At 44.8% G+C, this 20,528-nt stretch overlaps 1 protein-coding gene and 1 long non-coding RNA gene across 3 annotated transcripts in view; one reads left to right on the plus strand and one right to left on the minus strand.

Annotated features, from left to right (window-relative positions):
• Positions 1–2,294, plus strand: part of CDH5 (cadherin 5) — a 40,526-nt gene extending 38,232 nt beyond the window's left edge. Inside the window, exon 12 of the mRNA XM_055551369.1 lies at positions 614–2,294. Coding sequence (XP_055407344.1) covers positions 614–1,128 — 515 coding nt within the window. The 3' untranslated portion in view covers positions 1,129–2,294. The remainder of the gene's footprint in view (positions 1–613) is intronic.
• LOC129630854 (uncharacterized) overlaps positions 1–20,528 on the minus strand; it is a 57,870-nt gene that overhangs the window by 26,568 nt on the left and 10,774 nt on the right. The window lies entirely within an intron of this gene.

Raw genomic sequence — 20,528 nt, forward strand, 5'->3', positions numbered from 1 at the left:
AAAAGAACATGAAAACGTGCCACCACCATGCCAGCATGTAGCACACAGTAGGTGTGCTCAAGAGTGGCTGCTGCTGCTGCAACGGGAGCATGTCCACCAGCACCGTCATGACCCACCATCATCATCATGGCTCAGAATCTTTGCACCCCAAATTCCAACTCCATCTTTTCCCCCTCTTCTGCCCCAACCTCTGGCCTCCTGGCCTTTGCAGATGACAGAGAATCTGTCACAGTGCTAAGAGGTGGGAGGAATTGAGGATGCAGTTAGATGGGAAGGAGAGTGGCAGGAGAAAATGAACTTGAGAGAAGGTCCACTGTGTTCCTCTCCTCCCATCCCTACTGTGGCCAGTGACACCAACAAAGATCATACCCTGGGGTGGGGGTGGGATGGACATGACTCTGGGCTGGGAGTGAGGGTGCTGAGGGTGGACCCACCATGAGACCAGCCAGAACCAAAGCTTCTGTGTTGGCCCACGTGCCACCGGGAGCTGGGCTGGCCCAGGGATGCCCAGGGAGGAGAGGAGGGAGCAGGTGGACCTGGGAGGTAGAAGGGAGCGGTGGGGGGCGGGGGAAGCCTCCGCACAGCCTGACCAACTCTGGCTCACTGACCGCAGTGATCACCCTCCTCTTCATTCTGCGGAGGCGGCTCCGGAAGCAGGCCCGCGCCCATGGCAAGAGTGTGCCAGAGATCCACGAGCAGCTGGTCACCTACGATGAGGAGGGCGGTGGCGAGATGGACACCACCAGCTACGATGTGTCAGTGCTCAACTCTGCGCGCCATGGCGGGGCCAAGCCCCCGCGCCCGGCGCTGGACGCGCGGCCGTCCCTTTACGCTCAGGTGCAGAAGCCACCCCGGCAAGCGCCCGGGGCGCATGCGCCGGGGGAGATGGCCGCCATGATCGGGGTGAAGAAGGACGAGGCGGACCACGACGGCGGCGGCCCGCCCTATGACACACTGCACATCTACGGCTACGAGGGCGCCGAGTCCATTGCCGAGTCCCTCAGCTCCCTGGGCACGGATTCATCGGACTCGGACATTGATTACGACTTTCTCAATGACTGGGGACCGAGGTTCAAGATGCTGGCCGAGCTGTATGGCTCAGACCCCCAGGAGGAGCTGGTGTATTAGACCACTTGCAGCTCAGGCTAGTCGGACACGAGGCATTGAGGCCTCCAGTTGTAACACTCCTGTCCCAGCCTAACAGCCCTTCCTTGCAGGTCACAGAGACTTCACCACCTTGGTTGGCAAAATCCAAGTTCCTGAAACGTCCCGGAACATATTTCAGCCATGGGTACTCCCCAAATGCTGGAAAATCAAGGCTGGTATGCTGTCTGGGTTAAGACATCCATATAACCCTGTCATCTGGAATCACGGGTCCAACTCAAAGATTCTCTCTGGCTCTTCAAAGCAGCTTATGCTCAGTTGCTGCAGGGGTTGGGGTGGGGGTCTTCCCTTGAGGTCCCTGAACCCCCTGGGGAGGCTGGGGAGCCCTGGTTCCTGTCAGCCTGGAGGCAAAAGGCTGGACAGCATGACCATGGGGCAAGACTCTCTGTAGCCCTGTCCTACCAGAAACTGGGACCACCCATCACGCTTGTCCCACCTCAGCTTTCTCACATGCTCCCAAGTACCCCCGCATTCCTCAGCCTCTCCCCAGGCCTGTCAAGAGAGAGAGGAAGGGCCCCTTGACATCTCCAAGCCTTGGGTCCCAAGGTGACCTCACTGGCCTGCTGTGCCTGTAACTATGCTGTACTGTGTATTGAAAATCCAGCCAAGGTCAGGGAAGTGGCTTGTTGAACTCTGAAGCAACTGTGAATTCTCCCTGGAGGAGCAGTGGAGACCACGTGTGACACCAGATCATAGGGTGAGGGCCACCTTCACACCCACTCCCTCCAGAAGGGGCTGGGGGTCACTGTGACCCCAATTTGAGATTCATGACACCACTCCAGTTTTGCCTGGGAAGCAGGACAGGTGTTCCCAGAGCAAAAGACCTCTCCCCATATCTCCTGGTGACTCATTCATGCTCTTGTTTTCTCTTTCCATCTACTCTTGATCTCTTGGCATAGTGGCACTTAGGATGTGACCCATGACTGCACAACAGAGCCATGTCATTTGCCTTCACACCTCATTGCTGCCACATCTCAGGGAACCCCAGCAGGGCCCCCTCCCTGCAACAAGGCAAGGCCCCTGCTCAAGTCCTGTGGTCGCCTGTGTCTCTTCCACTTTCAGCCACATATGGAACTTTCCACTGCACCACATCTTGGGGAAGGGGCATCACTCAACAGGAGAGGGGAGAGGAGAAAGGAGGCAAATTCTCCAATTCACCCTCTGTCATGGACCAAGGCTCCTGCTGTGGGCAAGGCTCCTCAATTCAGGGGACTATAGATAATACTGACTTTTAATCTTTAACTAATAACTAGGTTTTTTATACTAATAATACTTAACACATTTCTAGCTCTCACAGACATATAGAATAAGGGTATTTGCATAATTAACAGGTTTCTATTTAGGTTAACAATTTTATTTCGGGTTTTTTAGTTGGATCAAGAAATTCCTGTAACCATCTGTTTCCTATCATTGTAGTAACTGCTCTACTAATAATGACTATATATATATATAGGCTACACTGGTGCATGGAACATACTGTATTTTTTTAATAACTAAATAAAGAAAAATCTTGAAATACGTCTCTTTCTAGAGCTAAGTGAGCTCATGAGAAATAGAAGCACAGACATGCCACCACCAGCACCACCACCGCCATCAGAGGAACCCAGAGTGCAAGGTGACGCTTGCAGGCAGATTTCAGACACATACTGTAGGAAAGTGACTGCAGTGGAGAGTAACAAGGGACACCTCGTCCATCCTGGTCTCCTCCCAGAGGCCCATGCCTTCCCTCAGCCTGCACATGCCCCCCAACCCCCCTGACTCTACACAACAGGCAGGGCCTCTAGCAGCTGAGCTGCCACACCTTTTGCAAGTGGCAAATGGACCAGGTAGGTGAGATAAATCAGCAGTGAGGGAGGAAATCAATCTCTAATTAGCTGGCTAACAACAGTGACTGAGCAGCTGGCACTTCACTGGGGTGTGTGAACCCCAACATTGAGCTCCTGCCTGGAAATCAAAAATGAGAATAGGAAGCAATCAAAAATGAGTGTAGGAGGCCTCCCTGACAGACTTAGGATTTGAATTGGGGAGGTGAGAGATGAAACTCACTTCAGCAAGGCCCCTGGCTCCTTTACGCCTGCCAGCAGGGTTTCCTGGGCAGTGTCTCTCTCGGGGATGGCATTTTGCAAACTGTGCTCTGGATAAACACTACTTCTTGGAGCTCTCAGGGGGTCAATATGTCTTAATTCCAATTTTTCTCTAATTTCCCTTGTGATTTCTTGATCCATCGGTTATTTGAATTGTATTGTTTAATTTCCAAATATTAGGGAATTTCCCAATTTCATTCCGTTTTTGATTTCTAATTTCATTCCACTGTGGTCAGAGAATTTTTATGATTTAAATCCTTGTAAAGTTTATGATTTAAACTAGTAAATTTATACTAGTTTTATACCCTAACATACAGTTTATCCTGGAGAATGTTCCACGTGCACTGGAGAGGAGTATGTACTCTACTGTTGTGATGGAGTGTTCCATAGTGGTATGTTAGGGTTGTTCAAGTCCTTTGTTTCCACACTGATCTTCTTTCTCGCTAGTATATAAATTTTATTGAAAGTTTGGTGCTAAAATCTCCAACCAGCACTGTTGAATTGTATACATCTCCCTTCGATTCTGTCAGTTTTTGCTGCATGCATTTTGGGTCTCTGTTGTTAGAGGCATATAGGCTTATAATTGTTATGTCTTCTTCTTGATGGACTGACCCTTTTCGCATTATAAAATGTACCTCTTTGTATGTAGTCACGATGTTTAAGTCTGATTTGTCTGATATTAGTACAGTCACTCCAGCTGTCTTTTGGTTACTGTTTACATGGTATATCTTTCCTACCCTTTCCTTTTCAGCCTACTTGTGTCTTTTAATATAAAGTATCTTCTGTGAATAAAATATAGTTGGATCGTGGCAGATTATCCATCCTACCAGTCTCTGAAATGTTGTCTTTTACTATAAAGTGTGTCTTCCGTGAACAAAACATAGTTGGATCATGGCAGTTTATCCATCCCTACCAGTCTCTGCTATTGAAGTATTTAATCCTTTTACATGTAATGTGATTACTAGTAAGGCAGGATTTATGTCTGTCATTTTCCTGTTTGTTTTCTACCTCTTGTCTTTTTTGTTCCTCTGTTATCCCGTGATTGCCTCTTTTAAGTTAATCAGATATCTTTTAGTGTACTATTTTAATTCTCCTGCAATTTCTTTTACTGTATTGTTATTTTCTTAGTGGTTCTCCTAATGATTATACTTAAAATCTTAACCCTTAACTTAGAACAATCCAGGTAAAATTTGTACCAACTCAATTTAAGTTGTGTACAAAGCCTTGCCCCTAATATCTCCACTTCCTCCCCGCCACCTCTGTGGTGTCTCTGGTGCACGTATCACAGTGCTATACCTTGTATGCCCAACAACACAGATGTGTGTTTATTGCTTTATGCAGTTGTCTCTTAAATCATACAGGAGGGGAAAAGAGAATTACAAGCTACATATGTACTGTCTTTTGTATCTACCTATATAGTTACTTTTATCACTGATCTTTATTTCTTCATGTGAATTCAAGTTACTGTCTACCATCTATCACTTCAGCCTGAATGATCCCTTTAGTATTTTCTGTAGGGAGAGTCTTTTAGTGAGGAATCTCTCCATTCCATCTGGGAAGACTTGATTTCACATTTATTTTTTTGGTAGGGTAGTTTTGCTAGATACAGAATTAATAGTTGATATACATTTTCTTTCAGCCCTTTGAATTTCATCCCATGGCCTTCTGACCTCACTGGCTTCTGATGAGAAGTTGACTGTTAAGCTTATTGAGGAAAATTTTGTGTGATAAATTATTTCTCTCTTGCTGCTATCAATAGTCCCTGAGTCTGTGATTTTCAATAGTCTCATTATGATGTGCCTAGGATAGGTTCTAGAGTTGATCTTACTTGGAATCCACTGAACTTCTTGAATGTATATATTAATATTTTTATAAAATTTGAGAAGTTTGGGGCCATGATTTTTTCAAATATTCTATCGCACTCTCTCCTCTCCTCTGTGTGTGTTAGTCACTCAGTTGTATCCAACTCTTTGAGACCCCATGGATTGGAGCCCACCAGACTCCTCTGTCCATGGAATTCTCCAGGCAAGAATACTGGAGTGGGTTGCCATTTCCTTCTCTAGCGGATTTCCCAACCCAGGTATCGAACCCAGGTCTCCTGTATTGCAGGTGGATTCTTTACCATCTGAGCTATTAGGGAAGCCCTCCCCTCCTCGGGGACTCCCATTATGCATTTGTTAATATACCTGCTAATTTCCTATGGACATCTAGATTTCTATTCATTCTTTTTTCTTTCTGTTCCTCAGACTAGATTATCTCATTTTACCTATCTTCAAGTTGGCTGACCCTTTCTTCAGCCAACTCACATTTGCTCTTGAGCTCGTCAAGTGAATTTTTATTTCACTTACTGTACTTTCAACTCCAGAATTTCTATTTGATTCTTTTTAAAGCCTCTTTATTGACATCCTCTATTTGATGACACATCAGTCTCATACTTCTCTTTCATTCTTTAGACATGATTTCATTTAGTTCTTTGGACATATTTTAAATAACTGGCTTAAAGTATTTGTCTAATAAGACCAACATTTGGGTTTCTTTACAGATAGTTTCTTTTGATTGCTTGTTTTCCTGTCAATGGGCCAATTTTTCTTATTTCTTGGCATGCGTCATAATTTTTGTAGAAAATTAGTATTTAAATAATACAATATGGCAACTGTGGAAACCAGAGTTTGTTGTTGCTAGGTTTTCTTGGTGCTACAGTTTGTTTATTGACTTTCGTTTGCTGTGTGTAGCTACTGAAGTCTCTCTTTGACTGTTGTTGTTCAGTTGGTAACTCATGTCTGACTCTTTGTGACCCCATGGACTGCAGCACACCAGGCTTCCCTGTCATCCACTATTACCCAGTCTGCTGAAATTCATGTCCATTCAGTTGGTGATGCCATCTAACCATCTCATCCTCTACTGCCCACTTCTTATGCCTTCAATCTCTCCAAGCATCAGGGTCTTTTCCAATGAGTTGGCTCTTCATATCAAGTGGCCAAAGTATTGGAGCTTCAGCTTCAGCAACAGCCCTTGAATATTCAGGATTGATTTCCTTTAGGTATGACTGGTTTGATCTCCTTGAAGTCTAAGGGACTCTCAAGAGTCTTCTCCAGCACCAAAATTCAAAAGCATCAATTCTTTGGCACTCAGCCTTCTTTATGGTCCAACTCTCACATCCATACATGACTCCTGGAAAACCCACAGCTTTGACTAGATGGACCTTGTCAGCAAAGTGATGTCTCTGCTTTTTAACATGTTATCTAGGTTTGCCATTGCTTTCCTTCCAAGGAGCAAGTGTCTTTTCATTTCTTGGCTGCAGTCACCGTCCACATGCTACTCTCTTTGGTAGTAGTCAGTTAGTGACTGGACAGAGTCCCTTAAACGCCTGGAAGGAAGAAGTCTCTCAGAATTTGCCAAGGGTTCTTTGCCTGTGTTGGGGAACTTCTGCTCAGGCAGATAGTTTACAAGTCTGTCTTAGCCTTTACTTTCTGTTGCACAGAGTTTCAAGATGAGCCAGAGGTGAGAGCTTAGGGCCTTCCCAGGTCTTCCCTGAGAATGTGCACAGCTCTACACATATGAGTGGCCTTTTAGATTCCTAGGAATATGCCCAAGTTTTTCAAAGCCCTCTGTAGACAGTCTATTCCTTAAGTTTTCCTTTAAAATTTTTGGTCGGCTTCTTGTTTGCCCTGCCTGTTATCACTGCCTAAGGCAACTGTGATGTTAAAAGACTCTCTCCAATCATTTTCAACAAATGATCTGCGGGGGGTAGGGGAGAAACGCTTGTTTGCATTAAGCAAGCTTTAAGTTGGGTCAAATAAACACAGCCTTTCAAGGGAGCTCACCTAAGGAAGCACCAGATAGGTCAAAAGACACCAGGTATCTAGGAACTGAGCTTTGGAGGAGTTTATATTCTGTTCTGCTCCTTCCAGTGGTTGCCAGGCTGCTGATTTGCACTACAGCTGTGGAGCTATTGGGCTTCAAGGTGACTACTGGGCTAGAGAGAAGTGGATGGGACTAAGGCAAGTTAAAACAAAGCTTTAACTGCAAAGTTAACTATTCTTACCACAACTTAGCCATTTGGTTTTTGCCGCTTCCTTTTTTGTTTCGTTGTTGATGTTTGTTCTTGTTTGCCATGCCAAGCAGCTTGTGGGATCTTGGCTCACTGGGCAGTTCCTGGCCCTTGGCAGTGAAAGCGCTGAGTCCTAACCACTCCTAACCACTGGACTGCCAGGGAATTCCCTTAGCTATTTGTTTTCCATGAATACTCCTTGGATTGTTTCAAGCCTTTGGGTAATTTCCAAAGTTCTGAAAAGGTTGATTTTGATCATTTTTCCAGTGTTCTCATTGCTTTTATGGAAGAGAGGATTTCCTTATTCTCCATTCCCGCTGATGTCACCCCCTCAGATTGGTTTTTGAACTCTATTTTCCTGTTTGAAGTGTCTGCCCTCTGAACTCACAGTTGTCCAACCCCTGAAGCCCATGAGATCTATGTACTACTTTCAGCTCCAAGAAGTCTTCCAGGCACTCCCAAATCACGGAGTCCCTATCCCTCCAGCCTTCCAGAGGGGCCTGGCTCTGAGCACGATGCCACCCTGGCCACATTCTCTCTGAGTCTTGTTTACCCTAAGGTGGCAGGAGTGATCCTCATGAAACCAGAGAGCTCATCTCTCAATTAGCAGCCTTTAGTGGATGCCATGAAAGGGCAAAAATCCAGTGCTCCCTGGAATCTGCTTACCACACTGCACACACCTGCTCCAGCCAACTCTGGGCCCCCCACCAGGCCAAAGTGGGCAGAAGCTAAAGAGGTTCTGAGCCTTTCCTCAAGTCAAATGAGGCCAGCATCACTTTCCATGACTAAAGTGAGACCCTGGAGAAGGGAATGGCAACCCACTCCCGTATTCTTGCTTGGAGAATTCCATGGACAGAGGAGCCTGGCAGGCTACAGTCCATGGGGTCACAAAGAGTCGGACATGACTGAGCACACATGCATGCAAAATGAGACCCAGAAAGGGATCTTTCTGGAACTCTATCTTTCTGGGAAGGCCCTAAGCTCTTCCCTCTGGCTGACCTGAAGGTTCTGTGAAACAAAAAGTGACCAGAGTCACACAGCAAGTTAAAAGAGAGTTGGGAGTAGCACATGCCTTTGGCTCCCAGGAAAGTATGGCTCTGCAAGAGATTTCCCTAAATCTGGGGGCTTAGAGGCTGCAGGAAACTTCATCCATGCCCATTGTGCTAGTAATGGAGAAAGTGACCACTAGGGGGCACAGGGCCTCAACACATGCTCAGGACTCTCCAGCATCCCTGAGATGGAATACCTGGGTATCCTACCATACACCTCTGGTTCTGAGGGGCCTGGACCTTGAAGGAACCTAGATCAGACAGGGGGCTACAGGGTCCAGCCCCACAACTTGCTCTGCATCTCCCCTCATGCCAGTCTCTAATGGGAAAAGAAAGGCAAGTACTTGGTTCCCCACCTTCTCAAGTAGATGGGTTATCTGTGACCTCCAGTAGCTCTGATGACATGAAGAATCTCAACTAGCGGGAGCAGCTGGCCCTGGATGTGCACCCCATTATCCCTTCAGGCACCAGGAGCCTCTCCCCCCACACTCAGCCCTCCAGCTCTGTTGCACCCCACTTTTGGCAAGTCAATCCTGGAGCACTGATTCTTAGGCCAGAAAGAGCAACCATCCTTGAGCACCCTGGTTCCAGGTATCTCCCAGGTTAAGAATCCTTACCATAAATTCTACTGTCCTCAAAATGACAGGCTGAATCTCTGATCTTTACAACCAAAACCGCAGACCACATAACAATTCCCCTTCTAAGGACATAGACTAAGAGACAAGCACAGGGTGTATCTGCCACAGTGTTAATTTCACATATATATAAAGTAAAAAATAGAAAACAACAGAAATGCCCAACAATAAAAGACTAGTAAGGTAAATTATGGCAGATCCATAAAACAATACTGGGCAGCCATTATATCATGTGACATGGTCATCTTGAGCTGAATTCAAGGTCAAACCAAAAAGCTGAACCCAGTGCATTATTAACAGTCAGATCTCAACATTTTTACTTGCAGATATCCATCTCCAGGTTTGGAAATTATGAATAATTTTTCTTAATTCTGTGTTTTCTAACTTTCTTTAATTAGCATGCATTATGTTTATAAGTAGAAAAGAATGGTAACTTGTAAACACTTTCTTCTCATTGAAAAATAGTAAATTTGATAAGCAAAGTTCATCCCCACATATCATTTAAAGTTTAATCTTAAAAAAAAAGTTTTTTAGTTTACTATCTACTAATGCAATAGATAGCTTTTTAAAGTAATTGCTTCTGAACTCAGTAAAATGGTTGTTGCTGTCTTTAATCATTCCTTTTGGCAACCCACTCCAGAACTCTTGCCTGGAAAATCCCATGGACGGAGGATCCTGGTAGGCTACAGTCCATGGGATCGCAAAGAGTCGGACACAACTGAGTGACCACTTTTCAATCATTCCTTTGAACTTTGTCCTGTGGGACCTGCATTTTTGGAGCTGTTTAACCCCAAATTTCCAGCAACTTTTTGGATCTGAACTATTATAATCCGTGGGATGAAGAAAACATGGTTTTCTAGCCAAGTGATCCCACAGGATTCTGCAATGCATAGAAAATCTTACAGTACTCTAATACTACATTACTCAAAGATATAAGAGAAAAGGCTGAGACCAATTTCCGCAGTCCATCCAAAGGCGATCTGGATATGTCTGGGAAAGTTGAGTGTCCACCAACTCTCAGAGACTTCACAGGACTTTGCAATATGCTTTTGTAGCATAAGGTGTAGGAAGTGCAGTTAACCTCTGATGCTCCTGAGTAACAGTTGCTGGTGGGATGTTTGATGATGTTACACAGGAAGCTGTGCAAGGCGGGGCGGGGGGCGGGGGTTGTTTTCAATGGGACTCTAAGCAGGAAATGAGTCCTCACATCAAAGAAAGCAAGCAAAACTCTATCTCTGAGCCTAGGAAACCAACCAGAAAAGGCTCTTCCTGACTGAGCACAGGGAGACCTATTGACACAAGGTGTTCAGCAAGAAACAGAAATGCCCTGCCTGGGGTATCACATAAAAAGTCAACACTTCGCAGAGTGTAGAGAATAATGAAAAGTGATCTGGGGCATTTTTTAAAAAAACATACATTTGGTACAGCCATACAATTAAATACTACTTAGCAATAAAAAGGAAACACTGATACATGCAAAAACTTGAATGAATCTCAAGTGCACTATGCTAGGCAAAAGAAGGTAGACTTAAAAGGCTACTATGTGTGTATGCATGTGTGTGTGTTAGTCACTCAGTCCTGTGGGACTCCTTGCAACTCCATGGGCTGTAGCCCACCAGGCTCCTCTGTCCATGGCAGCCCACTCCAGTATTCTTGCCATGCCCTTCTCCAGCTACATACCATATGATTCCATTTATACAACATTCTGAAAAAGGCAAAATGGTCTGTCTAGTCAAGGCTATGGTTTTTCCAGTGGTCATGTATGGATGTGAGAGTTGGACTGTGAAGAAAACTGAGTGCCGAAGAATTGATGCTTTTGAACTGTGGTGTTGGAGAAGACTCTTGAGAGTTCCTTGGACTGCAAGGAGGTCCAACCAGTCCATCCTAAAGGAGGTCAGTCCTGGGTGTTCTTTGGAAGGACTGATACTAAAGCTGAAACTCCAGTACTTTGGCCACCTCATGCAAAGAGTTGACTCATTGGAAAAGACTCTGATGCTGGGAGGGATTGTGGGCAGGAGGAGAAGGGGACGACAGAGGATGAGATGGCTGGATGGCATCACCGACTCGATGGACAAGAGTTTGAGTAAACGCCGGGAGTTGGTGATGGACAGGGAGGCGTGCTGCAATTCGTGGGATCGCAAAGAGTCGGACACGACTGAGCGACTGAACTGACTGACTGATACCAGCAGAAAACAGATCAGGGTTTCCAGGAGTTGCAGGGGAGGAATGGCTTAACAAAGAGAAGCTCCACAAGAAAGACTTTTCATTATCTTAACTGTGGTAGTGGTTATACAAATCTATGCATTTGTCAAAATCATAGAACATATACTCCAAAAAAGTAAGCATTAATTTTTTTAATTATCAAAAAAATTTTAATGGAGAAATATTTGATCAGGGTCTCACTCTATAAGCAGTTAATTTATTGGTTACTTCACTGGTGCACAAGGCGCCTCTGGAACACATACTCGTTTCTTCTTTCTCTCTCAACTATCTGTCGAACAATAACTCCCTCGATTCTAGTCCTGACACCTCTTGAAGCCCTCTCCTCCTCTTCTCTACTGTTCCAACCTTAGTTGGAACCCACTTCGTTCTCTGTACTATGGTACCCCCGACATTTCCCAATTGTTCTTCCTATCTCTAGCCTAAACCCCTGCCAGCCTTTCTCCTGCTAATACTGAAATGATTTTTCTGAAGTGCAGATATGATCTCATACTTCTTTGCTGAACAGTCCTAAATAGAATTTTTCAAACCTGCCATGGCTCTCCACTGCCAGACATAAGAGTCCAAAGCCTTCAGCCTGGTACTCAAGGCCATGCATGATCTGGCTTCTCCTTAAAATTTATTTTCTTAGTTACACTCATATTGGACATTCCAGTCATATTAAGCTACCTTTCCTCAGACCATACGGTAGGTTGCCTTTTCTGTCAAAATATGCACTGCCCTTCTCTGTGGGAGGTCTACCCATCCCTAACCCACTGATGTCAAACTTGGCCAGGTGATGCACTTTCCCAAATGAGAGTGGAAGAGACATTTGCCTCTTTGGAGCAGTTCATGGTTCTACCATCTCTCCTCTTTGCCACCAGCAATGTACACATAACTTGAGTGAAAAATACACCTTAAGGGACTTCCCTGGTGGCCCAATGCTTAAGACTCAACCTGCCAATGCAGGGGACAGGGGTTCGATCCCTAGTCTGGGAATATCCCACATGCCATGGAGCAACTCAGCCTGTGCACAACTATTGAAGCCCGTGCCTAGAGCCAGCGCTACACAATAAGAGAAGCCACTTCAGTGAGAAGCCTGCTCACCACAACAAAGAGCAGCCTTCACTTACCACGACTAGAGAAAGCCCCAGAGCAGGAAAGAAAACCCAGTGCAGCCAAAAATAAACAAGCAAACAAAAATTAATAAATAAACCTTGACTGTCGTAAACCACTAAGATTTGGGGGTTGTCACCAAAGCATAATTTAGCCTAAAGTAACTAAAACTCTCCATGTAAGGTCCATAATTGTTCACTTTGAAATCTCTATTCACAGTACAGACACACAGCTGATATTCAATACATATTTGTTGAATGAATAAATATAATAAGTGAATGAATAAACAGATGGCCCCTGAGCCTTGGCACATGATACTCTCTCTACAAAGAGTGACCATCTCTGCTTCTTTATTGCTCAACTCCTCCTCCAATCAAACCTCAAAGATATCCTCCTCCAAGAAGGCTTCCCTACCATCCCTCCCTCCTCCCTAAAGCACTATGTGTATTTATGCTCTCATAATAACTGTGCAGCTCCCCACCCTGGCTGTGAGGCCCTTAGGCAAGGCCAGACCTGCCTCACCTCAGTGGCCCAGTTCCCAGGAAAGCCGGCCCAGAACAAACGGGTAGATGAATGAATGAAGGAGTGAGGTGTGGGGAGTCTTCTATCTCTTCACTAGCCACAGGCTTTCTGCACTCCAGGCCCTTGCATGGGCTGTTCCCCTGGATGGAACATGAGTTCCTTCCCTGTTTGTTGGCCTAACTCTTCTAAATCCTTTAGCATCACCTGCCCCATCCAATGCACATCCTTGTCACAATTAAGTCACTCCCTCTCCCTTGTTCCCACAAACTTAATATATCCCTTCAACAGAGCCCTCGTCACATGGTGCTGAGGTCTTCTATGGCTTGCCTCCCTTATTCCTCACCCACTCCAGCACTCTAGCGCAGGGCTTGAGTTATATTCATCCCTAGGTCCTCATACTTAATGACAGCAATAACCAAAATAACAACAAAAACGAACCAGGACTTACTCTTTTCAAATAAATGGGCAGATGAAAATTTGAGTGAATAAACTAAGTGACTGGATTCTAGGATGTTCCTCCATCATTCCTCAAAAAGTCCAGGATTGACTGAAAGTGCTGTGATTGAATGTGCTGCGGCTGAGCTGACTGGCACTTTAGTACCACAGCTGCCTCCTCTCCCAGGCCTCTGCCCTGGTCCCTAACTTCATGGGCCACACAGCCCGTCACTGGTGAGTAGCAGGGGGGCTATAAGGCTCAGCACATGGTCCCCCTACCCTATACACCAGCCAGTCCCTGAGCAGACTTGGCAAAGGTGTCCCAGAGAGTGTGACTCCAGGAAAGTGTGTGCACAGGTGTGCCAGTCCTGAAGCCTCCTCCTCTCACCTCTTATCAACAAGGACAACTGGGCGAGGGGAGATGTGCAGAGAAGGAGGAGGAGCAAGAAGGAGTCTGTGCCATCCCAAGGTCAATGTGCATGGTTAACTGTATAACTGACTGCAGACGTGATTGGGAACTCTGACTATGATGGTAACCACCCAAGGTCAAGAAACACTGGTCACCTCCACAGAATGGCTTCTTCCCCTGACTCCTGCTCCAGAGAATCCCAAGGGAATCAAGCAGAATGATAAGGGAAAGGAAAAAGAAGCACTTATCTAGAACTCATCCTGACCACACACCTCCAGGAACTTCAATCACCTGGAAACCAACCAGAAGCAAAGAAAATGCTTCTATGTAACTGATCGGTACTCCTCAGAGATGCCAAGTTCATAAAAGCAAGGAAAGAAATCAGAAACTGTTATAGACCAGAAGAGTCTGAGGAGACACAACTGCAAGCAAGTTGGGATCCTGAAGCAGATATTGAAACAGAAAAGGAACATTAGGTAAAAACTAGAGAATTTCACATAATATACAATAAAAATATTGTACCCATGTTACTTTCCTGGTTTTGATCATTGTACTATGGTTGTATAACTCGTTATCACTAGGGGAATCTGGGTGAAGGATATACATGAACTCTTATGTTTGCAATTCTTCTGTAAGTCTAAAATTATTTTTTAAATAAAAAAGAGTATGCTTTGTTTGACTTCTAAAGGACTGCTATGCAGTTAGCAATGTCCTGGTAAGAATGCAGTCCTTCTTACCAAACCTGGTTTGTGAATATAGCATAGTACTGTTCTCTCAAGAAAGCTACAGCTCTTCTGTGAAGCTTATAACTATCAAATGGAAGGAGGAGGAAAGCTAGAAGAGATACCCTGAGAAGCGACAGGGAGGGTAAAGGACTAGAACAACACGAGAGCAGACAGGACGCTCGAGGCAGTCCCCTGTTCCAGCACAGCTGCGGGTATCTTTATGCTCCAACTCCACTGGTGCAACAAAGGCTTATGGAGCCCTGGGCCAGATCCTGAGCTGGGGACACAGGACTGAGTAACTCTTGCTCTTCCCCTCCAAAGGCTCATAAATAGGGTGGAATGTATGTACAAACACAAAAGAAAATCTTACACAATTTCTATCACTTTGAAATGTGAAGTGTGTTGTGGGGCCCCAGATGAAGGAGATATTAGTTCAACATGAGGGAAAATAAAGCCAGAGAAGCCGCTGCAAAGGGGGCTTTCAGATGCTGGAGATGGGTGGAGCCCAGGGGGTGAGGGGGAAAGTGACTGAAGTAGAACCTAGAGAGGCATGCAGGGACCAGATCAGAAAGGACCTTGACTGTCCTTTCTAATGTAGACCTGGCCCCATAGCAATGGGAAACTACTGAAGGGCTTATCTAGGGTGTGGCTTGATCTAAGGAAGTGCCAGCGCTGCAGTGGAGGGGTGTCCTTTCTTCCAGACCAAGTTGAAAAAAGCTTATATTGAGGGCAGCATGTGCCCTGCTTATGCGATGCTTCTAGCACATTGTTCAGTTCAGTTCAGTTGCTCAGTCGTGTCCGACTCTTTGCGACCCCATGGACTGAAGCATGCCAGGCCTCCCTGTCCATCACCAACTCCTGGAGTTCACCCAAACTCATGTCCATTGAGTCGGTGACGCCATCCAACCAGCTCATCCTCTGTTGTCCCCTTCTTCTCCTGCCTTCAATCTTTCCCAGCATCAGGGTCTTTTCAAATGAGTCAGCTCTTCATATCAGGTGGCCAAAGCATTGGAGTTTCAGCTTCAGCATCAGTCCTTCCAATGAACACTCAGGACTGATCTCCTTTAGGATGGACTGGTTGGATATCCTTGTAGTCCAAGGGACTCTCAAGAGTCTTCTCCAACACCACAGTTCAAAAACATCAAATCTTTGGCACTCAGCTTTCTTTATAGTCCAACTCTCACATTCATACATGACCACTGGAAAAACCATAGCCTTGACTAGACGAACATTTGTTGGCAAAGTAATGTCTCTGCTTTTTAATATGCTATCTAGGTTGGTCATAACTTTCCTGCCAAGGAGCAAGCATCTTTTAATTTCATGGCTGCAGTCACCATCTGCAGCGATTTTGGAGCCCAAAAAATTAAAATCTGCCACTGTTTCCACATCTATTTGCCATGAAGTGATGGGACCAGATGCCATGATTTAAGTTTTCTGAATGTTGAACTTTAAGCCAACTTTTTCACTCTCCTCTTTCACTCTCATCAAGAGGTTCTTTAGTTCTTCTTCACTTTCAGCCATAAGGGTGGTAATATCTGCATGTCTGAGGTTACTGATATTTCTTCTGGCAATCTTGATTCCAGTTTGTGCTTCATCCAGCCCAGCGTTTCTCATGATGTTGTTAAAAGGAACAAGGCAATATAGTCCAAACAGAGAGGCTAAGAAACAGCTTATTCCCCAGAGGGTCAAATTCACAAGACTCTGCAGGATTTCTGCCCTGCCTCTCCCAAGGGCAAAGGCTCAGCTAATCCAGGCTGGGGGTATAAATCTTTCTGTACTGCATTTGGGGAACATGCTTAACATACTTCTGGGAGATGAGTTCTCCTAGCAGCATTTCAAGTCCACCCTGGTCAGCTCAAAACAAACAGCAGACAGACTCCTCAAATGAGAGGGCAAGAGAGGGGGCCGGTCTGTGTCTGCCTGCCTGCTCCCCTAGGCTCCTGAGCTACTGAGCCTGCTTAAGGGGAGCAGGCGCAGGTGCACTGAAGCACCCCCAGCCGTCTTGCTGGGTTCCACAACTGCCTGTTCTGAGTCCTATGAATGTGAATAGGTGGCACTGAACGTTCCCAAGTTACCAAGCGTCCCCAGGAACTCTGGTGGAGAAAGCCAAGATAGAAAGAGGAGGCAGGGTTAAGAGTTCCCTTCAGAACCCTCATACACTGTTGGTGAGAATGTAAGCTGGTGCAACCACTGTGGAAAACAGTATGGAGGCTCCTCGGAAAACTAAATATAGAATTACCATATGAGCCAGCAATCCCACTCCTGGGCATATATCCAGACAAAACTCTAATTCAAAAAAATACATGCACCCCTATGTTCACAGCAGCACTATTCACAACAGTCAAGACATGGGAACAACATAATTTATTCAATTTATTCATCAATAGATGAATAAAGTAGATGTGGTCCATATACATACAATGGAATACTACTCAGTCCCTTGGACTACAAGGAGATCCAACCAGTCAATCCTAAAGGAAATCAGTCCTGAATATTCATTGGAAGGACTGACACTGAAGCTGAAGCTCCAATACTTTAGCCACCTGATGCAAAGAACTGACTCACTGGAAAAGACTCTGACGCTGGGAAGGATTAAAGGCAAGAGGTAAAGGGGACAACAGAGGATGAGATGGTTGGATGGCATCACCAACTCGATGAACGTGAATTTGAGAAAGCTCCAGGGGCTGGTGATGAACAGGGAAGCCTGGTGTGCTGCAGTCCATTGGGTCACAAAGAGTCAGACACAACTGAATGACTGAACTGATATAAAAGAATGAAACAATGTCCTTTGCAGCAACATGGATGCAGAGATTATCATACTAAGTGAAGTAAGTCAAGAAAGACAAATACCATATGATCACTTGCCTGTGGAATCCAAAATATGACACAAATGAACCTATTTATGAGACATAGAGAACAGACTGCTGGTTGCCAAGGGGAAGTGGGCTTGGGGGAGGGATGAAGTGGGGGGTGGGATTAGCTGATGTAAGCTTTTATATACAGAATGGATAAACAACAGGGTCCTACTGTATGGCACTGAGAACTATACTCACTAGCCTATGATAAACCATAATGGAAAAGAATATTAAAAAAGAATGTGTGTGTATATATATATATATATATATATAGGTATAATTGAATCACTCTTCTGCACAGCAGTAATTAATACAACATTGTAAATCAACAATGTTGTTTTTTTGGTCACTAAGTTGTGTCCAACTCTTTACAACCCCATAGACTGTAGCCCACCATGCCCCCTGTCCATAGGATTTCCCAGGTAAGAATACCAGAGTGCATTGCCATTTCCTTCTCCAGGGGATCTTCCTGACCCAGGGGTTGAACCCAGGTCTCTCGCATTGGCAAATGGGTTCTCTACCACACACCAACTAGGGAAGCCCATAAAGTCACCTGTATTTCAACTAAAAAAAAAAAAAAGTCCCCTTCATATTTGATTGCTGCTCCAAGGGAGGGACCACAGTCTGGACAGGAGACCCAGGCCCCAGGCAGTGCCTGATGGAGACCTTCTTCTGGGTAAAGTTTCTTAAAGGACAGGGATTTGTCCCAGGACTCACAGCCCATGAAAAAGAGAGTGAATGGAACCCAGATTTTCTGGCTCCAAGTCCAGAGCTCCTGAACCAGACCTGAGTGAACTTCTCTCTGCTTTCTGGCAGTTGGATAAAGCAGAGGCCCCATGTGATCCTCTGTGTTCCATCCTTGCCCCGCTGGCCAATGCCTCACCAGTGTATTGGGCACCTCCTATGTGCCAAGTCAGCCCCTCCAAACCACACTCTTCCCCTGTAACATCCTCTGAAATAAGTGGTGGAAATGCTCAACACACATAAGGTTGCTATCCATGTTTTCTGCACTGGTTTGTTTATTTCTACACCATTTTTCTCCAAAAAGAATCAAAGCCACTAAAAGGCACACATATACTGGGACTTCCCTGGTGATCCAGTGGTTAAGACTCTACACTCTAAATGCAGGGACCTCAGGTTCAATCCCTGGTTGTGGAACTAAGAACCCACATGATACACAGCACAACTGAATTTAAAAAAAAAAAAAAAAAAGACACACACATACGATCACATTTCTCTAACAAATGAATGACTAGGGGTAAAGGAAACACAAACCTCAACTTCTAAAAAATAAGTGAGTGAATCTGGACAAAGGAAACACATGCATTACAATTTTTTTAAACAAATGAGTGAATTGGGAAGGGAAAAACAAAGACAGGAAATAAAAAACTCAGGATGACATCTAAAGATACAATTCCTGCACTTGCCAGAGGCTGACCCCAAAACTTTCAGCAGCAGCCACTGCAGAGGAAAGCGCCCCCTGTAGCAACATTTACAATATTCAAGAGATATTTTAAAATAAATAAAAAGAGAAAATTATTGTTCAGAAGATGTGAAACTCTTTTTGTTACTGAGCCTCAAAACAAAGTTCTCCACGGACAGAATAAATATGACTTCCCTTCCCTTTATCCCCCTGCCTGGAAATCTAGTTCCTTCTCAGTCACCAAGTAGGGAGCCTGCCTCTCCTGCCTGGGCTGTGCAGGTACAGAAAGAAGGGGCACTCTATCAGTTTTTAAAACTTTTTTTAATCAAACTATATCAAGCATACATTAAAATGCACACAAGTGTGCTGTCCAGTAAAATTTTACAAAATATACCTGTGTACCCAGCATTCAGCTCAAGAAACAGCATTACCAACATGCCTGGAGCCCCCTCCCAGCCAATGCCTTTCCGAAGGCAAACACTGCCCAGACTTATAATACCATAGATGTGCTTTTCCTGTTTTGGAACTCATATAAATAGAATCATTCAGTGTCTGGCTTCCTTCACTCAACCCTGTGTGTGTGAGTTGCCCATACATAGCTTGTGGTTGAAGTGTGTTCATCTTCATTGCAGAATTCTGTCGTGTGGCTATACCACAACTTAAGTCTCCTGCAGATGGGCAGATCTGTCCATTCTTGGTCAGGAAAATAAAGATAATCACACGTTGCACATGGGTATTTTTAACTTAGCTAACTCTTAATGATTTAAGTGCCTGCATTCAGAAGATGCCAGTGTTATTTTATTTGCCAGTTATTCCTAAACTTTTAATTCTGACATCTGAAAACTATCAGTCTGGCAGCTGACATTACTTGGATCAATAAAATCTATTTTTTGTAACCAAACATGGCTCAGTCCTGTAGCCAAGCGACCAAAAGACATATAGGAAAAAAATGTAAGAATTTGTCTCACTCTTTTTCACTTAGACTCAATACTTATAGACAACATTTACTGAAACATTATTGTGAGTTAGGAACTGCACTAAATATTTTGCCTGTATTATTTCTTTCAATCCTGACAAAAACCTCAACAGGACCTTACAGCTTTGTCCTAAGCACCTAGCATAGGATCTAAGAAACCACACCCTAAAAAAGTGCTTATTAAATAAGGCAATGAATGAATAATAGCAGATACCATTCATAGGGCCCAAAGTATATGCCAGGAACTGTGCCAACTGCCTACATTCATTATCATATTTAGTCTTCTCAACATACCTGAGATAACCTAGGAGACAACTTTGGGGGTGCTGCCCACCTCACAAGTCCCCACTCTCTCTGAAAATCACCCCCTGCTTCAGGCAGGGTCTTGGTCGACAACCAGACTAGGGACCAACCACGCCAACCAGACCACCCACGGCTATCAGCCTGCCACAGCAGAAGGCCCCACACCTAGAGTAATCAGCTCTGTGCCCAGAGGGCAGTGTGCTAATGGGACACACAGGACGTCTTGTACGAAAGGCCACTTCACCAACGTCAGGAAGCATAGCGAACTACAGACACACAGAAATAAAAACAGCAGCTTAGGCAACATGAGCTGACAGAGGAACATGTCCCACATGAAGGAACAATAAAATCTCAGGAGAAGAACCAAGTGAGGTAGAGACAGGCAACCTGTCCAATAAAGAGTTCAAGGTAATGATCATTAAGATGATCAAAGAACTCAGGAAAAGAGTGGATAGTAAACAGAGTGAGAAGCTAGAAGTTTTTAACAGAGTTAGAAAATATATAAAGAAGAACTAAAGAGAGATGAAGAATATAATAATTGAAACGAAAAATACACTAGATGGTATCAACAGTACATTAAAT

The sequence above is a fragment of the Bubalus kerabau genome, chromosome 17, assembly GCF_029407905.1.
Source record: "Bubalus kerabau isolate K-KA32 ecotype Philippines breed swamp buffalo chromosome 17, PCC_UOA_SB_1v2, whole genome shotgun sequence".
NCBI classification, from domain to species: domain Eukaryota; kingdom Metazoa; phylum Chordata; class Mammalia; order Artiodactyla; family Bovidae; genus Bubalus; species Bubalus kerabau.